Source organism: Tachysurus fulvidraco, chromosome 11 (genome assembly GCF_022655615.1).
Source record: "Tachysurus fulvidraco isolate hzauxx_2018 chromosome 11, HZAU_PFXX_2.0, whole genome shotgun sequence".
In the NCBI taxonomy this organism is placed as follows: Eukaryota; Metazoa; Chordata; class Actinopteri; order Siluriformes; family Bagridae; genus Tachysurus; species Tachysurus fulvidraco.
The window spans coordinates 21,975,854-21,987,261 of record NC_062528.1 but is presented as its reverse complement, the minus strand read 5'-3'; the positions used below and the strand labels follow the sequence as shown (position 1 = coordinate 21,987,261).

At 39.3% G+C, this 11,408-nt stretch overlaps 1 protein-coding gene and 1 long non-coding RNA gene across 2 annotated transcripts; both read left to right on the top strand.

Annotated features, from left to right (window-relative positions):
* Nucleotides 1–3,681: 3,681 nt before the first annotated feature.
* LOC125145864 lies at nt 3,682–5,033 on the top strand. Its single transcript, XR_007144327.1, has 2 exons — nt 3,682–4,100; nt 4,331–5,033. It is a non-coding gene; the product is annotated as an uncharacterized LOC125145864 (long non-coding RNA).
* A 3,050-nt stretch (nt 5,034–8,083) lies between these two features.
* On the top strand, nt 8,084–10,705 carry LOC113641008 (stonustoxin subunit beta-like). The gene is made up of 5 exons (XM_047820447.1): nt 8,084–8,107; nt 8,201–8,260; nt 8,455–8,535; nt 8,877–9,036; nt 10,164–10,705. Exons 1-5 carry the CDS (start codon nt 8,084–8,086, stop codon nt 10,688–10,690), a joined length of 852 nt encoding a protein of 283 aa, XP_047676403.1. The 3' UTR covers nt 10,691–10,705.
* Nucleotides 10,706–11,408: the final 703 nt, after the last annotated feature.

The following is an 11,408-nucleotide window of genomic DNA, read 5'->3' as shown; positions in this document are numbered from 1 at the left end:
CTGTCTGACCAAACAGCTCATATGGCTCATTTTAATTTTTTTATCTGATCACCATTCAGTCATTTCTCAGTGTGTTTAACTGTGGGATGTTGTTCAGATTGCAAACCTGGTGAAGGTTGAACACGTATTAAACATGGTACATGTGGTAATTAAGTGGTAACTAAAATGACTAAAACAAAACAAAAATCCCATCTCAGCTAATACAACTTAAATGTGTTCACATTGAGAATGAATACTTTTACCAAAAAGTGACAGAATGTGAGTTTATAATCTCATCGAGTCATGGATCATGATGAACAGGTTCATTATGCCACTAAATAAAACACTTTCTGTAGTGATACTTTATTTTTATTATTACTTTTTAAATCCTTCAGGATGATCATAAGATCCATGTTCCACGTTTAACAAACATTAAAACAGCCAATAAAATCACAGAAGAAATATTCCTCTCATCAGTGCAGGAGGTTTTATTGTCTTTTCTGTAAGAGTGATCAGATATCTGTCCGAGGAACCATGAGATCTGAAGAACGATGTTTTTGAAGATTCTTTGTTCCACCAGATTTCTGCTTTCTGGAAGCACTGTTGATATTCGTGTGCAGCTCAGTTTCACAGTTCCTAATGCATTGACACAAAAACATTGAACACAATAACGCTGCAAGTAATTTACCGCAATGAGGGTTTTGAGGGATGTTAAAGGAGAGTAATGATGGTGATAATTGGGGAACAGATGACACGTTCTCCTCACACCTCCAGGGTCGGGGTTTGATTCCCGCCTCCGCCTTGTGTGTGTGGAGTTTGCATGTTCTCCCCGTGCCTCGGGGGTTTCCTCCGGGTACTCCAGTTTCCTCCCCCCGGTCCAAAGACATGCATGGTAGGTTGATTGGCATCTCTGGAAAATTGTCCGTAATGTGTGATTGTGTGAATGAATGAGAGAGTGTGTGTGCCCTGCGATGGGTTGGCACTCCGTCCAGGGTGTATCCTGCCTTGATGCCCGATGACACCTGAGATAGGCACAGGCTCCCCGTGACCCGAGAAGTTCAGATTGCGGTAGAAAATGAGTGAGAGCGAGTGAGTGTATCGAAGTGTACAATACAATGCAAATTTTTGCAATAAACAAAATGGAGATTAGTCTGCATAGTCTAAATGCCAGTTAAAAACAACAACAACAGTAATAATAATAATGAAGAATCATAAAAATAAAGAAAACAAACAAAACAAACATAAATATCATAAAACTTTAGACTATTAAATAGGTCTAGGGTATTGCCATAACTTTTCAGAAAAAATTATCTATTTTATCATTTTAATAACAAAAAAGGTTAATATTTTTCATAAAAAAAGGCTGCATATTTTACAAAATATTGATCAAATAATAATAAAATATGAGCCAGTAGTGATGTGTAACAAACAAGTGTTGTGGCATCAGAAAATATGGTAGCCAATCAGGTTCCAATATTCAAATACTAGCCAGGAAGTTGGGGGGAATTGAGTTTTCTCATTTCCATATTCATATCCTGTGATTATAATCATGGAAAAGAAGGTGCTTCTTTATCTTTTTGTGTGTCTCATGAAGATGACAAACAAGCTGCATCCTTCCTTTGGAACAAGAAGCGCAAGAAGCCCTTCCTTCAAAAAGGATCCAAAAAGAAAGCGAACAACAACAGAAATGAAAAAAAGAGGGGAGTACAATAACAATAGCAGGCAGCACACTCTCTCCATAAGGGTGCCTTGTGACAGCACAGATGTGAATGCTTACTAACTTCCTTCTGCTAAACTCTGACAAGACAGAAGTGCTTTTACTATGTAAGCTTTCTGATTACAGAGTAACTCTGGATGGTCTTTCTATTACATCATGTGCAGCAGTAAAAGACCTCGGTGTGGTTATTGATACCGGTCTCTCATTTAAAGCTCACATTAATAATATCACAAGGGTAGCCTTCGCTCATCTCAGGAATATTGCTAAGATAAGAAACACTAGTTCATGCATTTGTTACCTCCAGGTTGGATTATTGTAATACTTTAATGTTGGATGTTTCTGGATGTTTCAGTAGGAGCATAAACAAGCTCCAGTTAGTCCAGTACGCAGCAGCTAGAGTCCTAACTAGAACCAGAAGATATGACCATATCACTCCTTTCTTATCCACACTGCATTGGCTCCCATTCAAGTTTCACATTGATTATAAAATACTATTACTGAACTATAAATCACTTAATGATCTCATGCCACAGTACCTGAGAGATCTTTTGGTTTTTATTCATCCGTCATGCCTACTTCGATCAAAAGGTACGTGCTATTTGGGAGTACCTCAAGTACAAAAGACTACAGCAGGGAGCAGAGCCATGGAACAGTCTTCCAATGTTCGGTACTCAGACACAGTCTCAGTGTTAAAGAATATCTAAGTCTACTAATGGTGGTAAAGTGTTCTCTTATTTAGCTCCCAAACTTTCTTATTTAGCTCCCAAACTTTCTTATTTAGCTCTCAAACTTCCAAACAAGAGCACACAGAGCAGGAGGTATGAAGTGCGGATAACAAACCCTTGAGACGCCATGGAAAAATATTTAACAGGGTTGAAAAGAAAGGCAGAGAGACGGAGATAATGAGACAAACTTAAGTCTCCTGAAAGCTAAGACGAGGAAATATGACGAGATGAGGAAAGACCCGTATGTTTACTGTGTCTAAAAATGTTGGCAGCAGATAGCATGAAGCCAAATAAATTAAGGCGTCACTTAAAGACATTACACCCAAATCACACTGATAAGCTGCTTGAGTTTTTTTCAGCAAAAACATGCCGAATATTACCAACAATCGTGAATGCTACTTCAGTAAACCAGCGAGCACTGTAAGCATCATATAAGGTGGCGTACCAATTGCCCAGTGCAAAAAATCCCACTCCATAGCAGAGGAGCCTATACTGCCTGCAGACTTGGTCATGCTATTAGACATGGTCTCTGTCATGCTGGATGACGCAAGTGCTGCAAAAAAAAATATAACCCTCTGTCCAAGGACACTGTCGACCAGACGTATAAATGACATTGCTAACAATCTTAAAGAACTGCATACATAATCAACAACTGCTATTGGTTCGTTCGAGAACCAATTTGTTGACACTACTGACTATGATGCCACCTCAGTGATTCCATATATTAAGGAGCATATTTCATTACTGATGGGATTCTTTAAAAAGTACTTCCATGAAAACAGTTCCCAATATGACTGGGTGAGAGATCCTTTCAATGCACCAGCTCCAACTGGTTTCAGCTCTGCAGAGGAGGACCTGTTCATTATGTTGTCTGACCCCACACTGAGAATGAGGTTCACATCACGGACACTGAGTTCATTCTGGCTGAGTGTAGAGAGGCAGTATCCACACTTAGGGCAGAGGGCCATGGGCATTCTTCTTTCTCTTGCAACATCTTATCTTTCTGAGACTGGCTTCTCTGCCGTTGCTGCACTGAAGACCAAGTACAGGTCCCAGCTAAACATTGAGCAGGAGCTGAGAGTTGCAGTATCATGCTTCAAACCCCACTTCAAAAAGCTGTGCACTACAAAATGTGCTCATTTTAGCCATTAATCCTGACTTCCTCATTTTCAATTTGTTTTTTATTTTATTTTTTTTTTAGGTCAAAGTGTTTTATATATTGCGTCCTGAGTTCATGTTGCTGATCAATTTGAATTTATTATTATTTATTGATCATATTTAATTTTATTTTTCAGTATCAAATGATCAATAAATTGTTATAGTTTAAATAAGGATTGCAATTTCTTTTTTAATTTCAGGCAAATTGATGCACTTTAAGTCTTTTCTAATACAGACTGAAAATCAATGTTAATAAAATTATTCTTTGTTGTAAGTTGATCTATATTTTTTTCTTTTTGTTTTGTTTTCTTTAATGTTAATAAGTGTACAATGTTATGCAGAGGTATACTTAAAACAATTTTAAGGACAAATGATAAAATTTACAGTCGCGGCGGAGATGTTGGGGGCGGGGGGTGTGTGCGTTTACTTCTTCCTAGTGTGACCGTATGAATGAGGTAAGAGTGGTGATTGACGCCCATAACCACCAATCAGTAGCGAGCAGGCTACTATAGCGGTTTCAGGTAATGTATGTGCTGTTAGCATGTAGCGTTGGCTAATTAGTTTTTATCTTTACTCGTTGCACTAATGGCTCGTTTGTTGTACCCTTAGCCTGTCTTTTCAGCAGTGTGTCCCTGTCGGATGCTGTTTGGATCTGTTTACTGTTTTGTTTGGTTTTGCTAGGGGGAATTTCGGCGTGTATTTGTGCAATTACTAGCAATTCTGTTTTTGTACCAAATTATATTTGTTACAGGATTCTCCTTTTCATCCTGGGCGATTATCACTGCAGTTTGGTTTTTCCTCCACTGCGCGCCGAGTGAATAATATCGGCTTACAACTATTTAAAGGGACTTCTGCTACTGCCGTCTGGTTTCTGTGAAAGTTTTAACTGACCTTTTCTGGTCTACTTTGGGGTGGAAGATCGCGCATTTCTTGGAGCTGGCCTAAGGACGATGTGGCCGCTCCATTGAGTCCTGTTTTCCTCAAACATTTTACAAAGTCTTTCGTTGTGTTGAATTGTGACTTCCATTTGCTTTTCATTCATTTCTGTTCAGGAGATGTATTTATTTTGTTTTTGATTCCTTTCAGGAGTTGGGGTCCCACGGGTGAAAGATCTTTGGTGGTGGTGCTACTTCAACGTTTGCCCTGCGACACTCTTAAAGTGTACGAGTGTGTGATCTGAGTTTTTAGATAATTAGCACTGGTGATCACTCCGGTGGGTAACCCCAGCCCTGTACTTATTATTATATTTTGTTTTGTTTATTTGGAAGTTGAGTAAATTGGTTGTTTAATATTTCTTTCATCTGATCGTTTGTTAATTGTGTAATTGTCTGTCACTGGACCTTTTATATTTTTTTTTTTTTACCAGTGAGGACATTTTCTCTTTTTTTTAGTTTGCTTTTATAATGTTGGTTTGTAATTTCAAGATTTCAATAAATGTTGTATTTTTATAAGATGCCCACGTTTCCTGCCTACACTTATTTATTAGAGAATCGAACTGGTGTGTTCTAATAACAAACTCTGGGGTTTACTTCTATGTCCTGGGTGTAACCCTCCCAAGTGGCGTAGTCGAATTTGTTACAAATAGATAAACTTGGGCTTGTGTGTGATAAGCTGTACGGCTCTCTCGTATCTCCTACCACCCCTCCCGCCACGCTAGGGGAGTCTTAACAAAAAATAACTGAGAAGCACTGCTCTACCCTTTTAGTTATGCTGTAATAGTCTTGCTTTAGTCTCTCTGCACTTTGCACATATTGTCCATCACCTGATTACAACTATACCTAACATTTTTTTTCTTTCTTTTTTCTCTCTGTCGAGCTATATATGCCACTCCCGATCTCCCAGTGTTCCAAGCTCTCAGTTGCACTATTATAAACCATTGTAAAAATGATTATTCACATTTACATTATTTATTGTACAGTGTCACCTAAATTAGGATGGATTCCCTTCTGAGTCTAGTTCCTTTCAAGGTTTCTTCCTCATACAGAACCCAAGTTTTCTTCACTTTGAGGTCACAAGCAGATGGCGGCATATTGTCCTTCAGAATTTATGGTTCCATTTATTAAAACAAGTCTTCCAGGTCCTGAAGCAGCAAAACAGCCCCAGACCATCTCACTACCATCACCATATTTTACTGTTGGTATGATTTTCTTTTTCTGAAATGCAGTGTTACTTTTACACCAGATGTAATGGGACACACACCTTCCAAAAAGTTCAACTTTTGTCTCATCAGTCGACAGAGTGTTTTCGGAAAAGTCTTGGGATCATCAAGACTTTTTCTGGCAAATCCGAGATGAGTCTTTATGATCTTTTTGCTCAGCAGTGGTTTTCATCTTGGAACTCTACCATGCAGGCCATTTTTGCCCAGTCTCTTTCTTATGGTGGAGTCATGAACACCGAACTTAACAGAGACAAGTGAGACCTGCAGTACTTTGGATGTTGTTATGAGGTCTTTTGTGACATCTTGGATAAGTCGTTGCTGTGCTTTTGGGGTAATTTTGGCCGGCCAGCCACACCTGTTCCATGTTTTCACTATTTGTGGATAATGACTCTCACTGTGGTTTGCTGGAGTCCCAAAGCTTTAGAAATGGCTTTATAACCTTTTCCAGACTGATAGATCTGTTACTTTCTTTCTCATTTGTTCCTGAATTTCTTTGGATCTCGGCATTATGTGTAACTTTTGACGATCTTTTGGTCTGCTTCACTTTGTCTGTCAGGTTTTATTTAAGTGATTTCTTGATTATAAACAGGTGTAGCAGTAATCAGGTCTGGGTGTGGCTAGAGAAATTAAACTCAGGTGTAATAAAACACAGTTAAGTTATGCTTTAATGGGGGGCTTTTTCACACAGGTCCATGTGGGTTTGGATTTTGTTTTCCCTTCATAATATCAAATAATAATAAAATATGAGCCAGTAGTGATGTGTAACAAACAAGTGTTGTGGCATCAGAAAATATGGTAGCCAATCAGGTTCCAATATTCAAATACTAGCCAGGAAGTTGGGGGGAATTGAGTTTTCTCATTTCCATATTCATATCCTGTTATTATAATCATAATAAACCTTCATTTACAAACTGCATGTTGTGTTTACTTGTTATCTTTGATGTTCTATTCAAATATGTTTGATGATCTGAAACATTAAAGTGTGACAAATGTGCAAAAATTATAAAAAATCAGTAAGGGATAGATAAATGTGAGCTGAAACTCCCATGCATTATGTAATGACAACTGTAGCTCATTACTCACTTCACCTACTGTCCTTTAGCTTAACCTAACACACAGACATATACTGAACATGGTGTAATACTTTTATTATTAAACAGTGCTTAGAATTATTATGTTGCTTTGTAGAAGCCAACATTCTGTTTTCCTGTTTAAGCTTCGACAAAAATTTATCGAGTAACTCCTCCTAGGGCTTTCGAGCCACATGCACCAAATTCGGATATGTTGTAGACCCTCATCTGAAGTTTGTTGATCTAAGCGATCTGAGTTCCGGTACTTCAGGTACCGGGTCTCAAATTGGCTTTTTTTCCCATAGACTCCCATTATAAATTTTTGAGGTTTATAACTCGGCAAGCTTTCGAACTGTCTGCACCAAACTCGGCCAGCTCCTTTAGGGTGATACTCTGAACAAAGTTATAAATTGGGGTACGGACTTTCCTTTCGGTTGTGCCTCAGCCCTGCCCCAAGATATGCAAAATCAAAAAACTTTTTACAACATGGACACGTGGCATATCAAAACACTCAGCACAACAAGGGGAACTGCCTCGCGGGTATTCTGATGATGTCACATGCTTGTCTCCACTTGCCTCCAAAGGTTTTGGCACCCTAGCACTCCATTAGATTTCACAGGTTTTATGTCCACTTGCCTCCTTTGAGAATACTTGCCTCGTCTACTTATAGTTTTGAAACAAACCAACCAGTAATGTTGTGTGTGTGTTGGAGCTCACCCCAATGCTGTGTAAACTGTTTGTCCTTACAGTTCCCTTGAATTCAAGCCACCATGAGCATCCATATCACTTGTGGATAAAAATAAAATAGCTGCATGTATAAACCTGTAGACTCCTAACACAGCGACAAGTCCCAACTCCTTCACTGCAGCAATTTCAGCACAAAAGTTTGATGTCACATGGGTTTCCCATGAACAGTCTCCATTCCTCTCGCTAGCACAACTGAAACCCCTTTTTCCTTTCTTATTGAGAAAGCTGAAAGCAGACAGACTTGTATATAAAATGATTTTGGAACATGTTGTGAGTCTGCCTTCATTCGGTTTTTTAGAAGCTTCAGATTTTGCTAGACTGGTGTAGATCCAACGGGATAGATTGAAACTTTGAGAGATAAAATACTGTCTATGCTGTATCCTCAATTATCCAATTTTTTGTTCTGGACAACATTATTCTTTTCTAAGTCAAATTTTACAAATTGTATTTTAAATCTATTTTCTATTGAGTTATACTACTGTCATTCAGTGTGAAGTGGATTTTTTTTAAAGTCAAAGGTTCTTCTGGTATGAAGTGTGAGAAGCTCAGACCAGTCAGTGCACTTTAAACAGCCAACAGTGTAACAAGATTCTTAGAGCATTTTATACCTAAAGTTTACAAAGACCATGTGAAAACTCTGTTAAAGAATGAGTTAAAGGAGGATCAGATAAAATCCCAGCAGAAGATCCAGGAGAAGCAGAAGAAGGTGCAGGAGCTGAAACAGACTGTGGACATTATTAAGGTGAGGAGGAAACTGAGAAATTCACATAAACACACAAATTATAGAGTCACTGTATTAATTGATCGATTTATCTCAGATCTCGGTTTGTGTGTGTGTGTGTGTGTGTGTGTGTGTGTGTGTGTGTGTGTGTGTGTGTGTGTGTGTCCGTGTCCTAACAGGCCCGTTCACAGGCAGCAGTAGATGACAGTGAGAGGATCTTTACCAAACTTATCACCTCCATGGAGAAAAAGCGCTCGGAGGTGACGGAGCTGATCAGAGCTCAGGAGAAATCTGAAGTGAGTCGAGCTGAACGACTCCTGAATCAACTGGAGCAGGAGATTGCTGATCTTAAGAGGAGAGTCACTGAGCTGGAGCAGCTTTCACACACACACGATGACATCCACTTCCTCCAGGTAACACTCACTGTCTGATCTACAGAGGGCGCTGTTCCTCACAAAGTTTCCTCCTAAAAGCTAATTACAGCTACAAGAAATGTTCCTGTCTGAGATCACAAGTGTGTCTTTGTTCTGATTCAGTCTCAGATTCATTCGTTCCTCTCGTCCACTTTTCTCCTTCTCTATGATGTGTTTCCTCTCTGTAGAGTTTCCCGTCTCTCTGTGTTTCTCCTGGATGTGACGACTCACTCAGCTTCACTGTCAATCAACATCTCTCATTTGATGGAGTGAGGAAATCTCTCTCAGGCCTGAAAAAACGAGTCGAGGAAATCTGTGAGGAAGAATTCAACAAAATCAGACCAGAAGGTGAACAAACAAACATTGTTTCTGTATCACAGTAAAAGGAGCCAAAAAATTCATCTTAGAGAAATAAGAAGTAAGCAGGAACAAGACTGCAGAAAATCACACAGTATTAGCATCAGTCTTGTAAATGACATCAAGATCAATTTAGCAGATAAACAAAGTACAAATCTTACATTTGTGGAGAAAATCGTAGCTGATGAATAAATTGAGATGGTGACGTTGTTGACGTCTGAAATAAACGTGAGGAAGCAAATTTTTCACATTCACACTTTAAACTGTTTCCACGTCATTTTTTCTGTCTCCATTTTGTCTCTGTGTCTCCAAAGCTGCAGCAGTTCAGATGGTTTTACCTTTAAAACCAAAGAGCAGAGAAGATTTTCTGCAGTGTAGGTTTTACACACACACACACACACACACACACACACACACACTCACACAGACATACACCCATACACTCACATAGACACGCACACACACACACACACACACACACACACACACACACACACACACGCCACACACAGACACACACACAGACAGACACGCAGACACAGATACACACACACTCAGACATACACTCACACACAGACATGCACACACACACACACAGACAAAAACACACACAGATACAAACACACCAACAGACACACACACGCACACACACACACACACACACAGATATACACACACACTCACACACAGACACACACACACAGACACAAACACACAGTCACACACACACACACGCACGCACACACGCACACAGACACACAGACACACACAAACACACACACACACACTCACACAGACATACACTCACACACAGACATGCACACACACACACAGACAAAAACACACACAGACACAAACACACCAACAGACACAGACACACAGACACAAACACACACAGACACACACAGACAAACACACACACACACACACACACACACACACACACACACACACACACAGAGACTCACACAATGTTAAAATGTCTGTATTGTTGATCTAAACCTGATCCATGTTTATAGAGCAGCATTAGGAGGATAGAAACACAGACAGGTGTCTCACACACACTTATTATAAATCCTGTGATTAACATCTAACATGTGGACATTTTATTACTGTAGATTTCTGTTATCTGACTCTGGACCCAAACACAGCACATCCTCAACTCATTCTGTCTGAGAAGAACAGAGTGGTGACACGGAGTAAGACACAACAGCGATACTCTGAACATCCAGAGAGATTTGACTTCTATACTCAGGTGTTGTGTAAGGAGAGTGTGTGTGGACGCTGTTACTGGGAGGTGGAGTGGAGCGGTGATGTGGACATATCAGTGTCATATAAAGAGATCAGCAGGAAAGGATGGGGTGATGAGTGTGGGTTTGGACACAACAGTCAGTCCTGGAGTCTGGAGTGTTCTTCTTCCTCTGTCTTTTTCATGCACAACAACATTAAGACTGAGCTCCGAGGTCCAGTGACCTCCAGAATAGGATTGTATGTGGATCACATGGCAGGAACTCTGTCCTTCTACAGCGTCTCTGACACCATGAGGCTCCTCCACAGAGTCCACACCACATTCACTCAGCCTCTATACGCTGGAGTCATCATGTGGAGTTATAACTCATCTGTGAGGTTTTGTGATCCAAAATAAAATGTTCGTAAAAGTTTTCAGTAAAATTCTAACTGAGGTGTGAGATTTAATTTGTCCCTGAGCTTCACTGGTCATTTTGTGTGCAGAAACTGGAAAAGTAATGCAACGATTTTCAACCTTTTTTGAGCCGTGGAACATTTTTTACATTTTCAAAATCCTCGGGCACACCACCAACCAAAATGACACAAAATGACACTCTAACACAGTACATATAATACATATAGTAAATAATATCTAATAATATTTAAATCAAGATTATAAACACATCTGTTTAACTCTGCATTTACTGAATGAGCGCTGTGCTGCTTCACACTGACTGCACTTTTTATCCAAATCTCTTTTACTCCTGTTCTATTCTTTTTTAACATATTTTAAACTGTTTTTATTAAAATCACTTTATTTTCTTTAATTGTTATTTGTTTTTGTTATGATTTTATCGTGTGTTTCTTATTTTTCATATATTTTTTTTTCTCTTTTATAAACTGTTTTCTAATTTCTATGTAAAGCACTTTGAATGACCTCTGTGTACTCACTTAGTGTAAAACCTGGGGCTGTTTCGATGAACCCAAAATGGATATCCTGGCAGTAATGGAAGAAAGACACACACGAAGCTCTTGCTCAAAAACTTGCCGTTGCATCCCTGGTGAAAGTAAATCCAAATGAAAGATGGCTTTCACTGTATTGCCTCGAGCTCACCGTCTTTTCTTTTTTCTTTTGT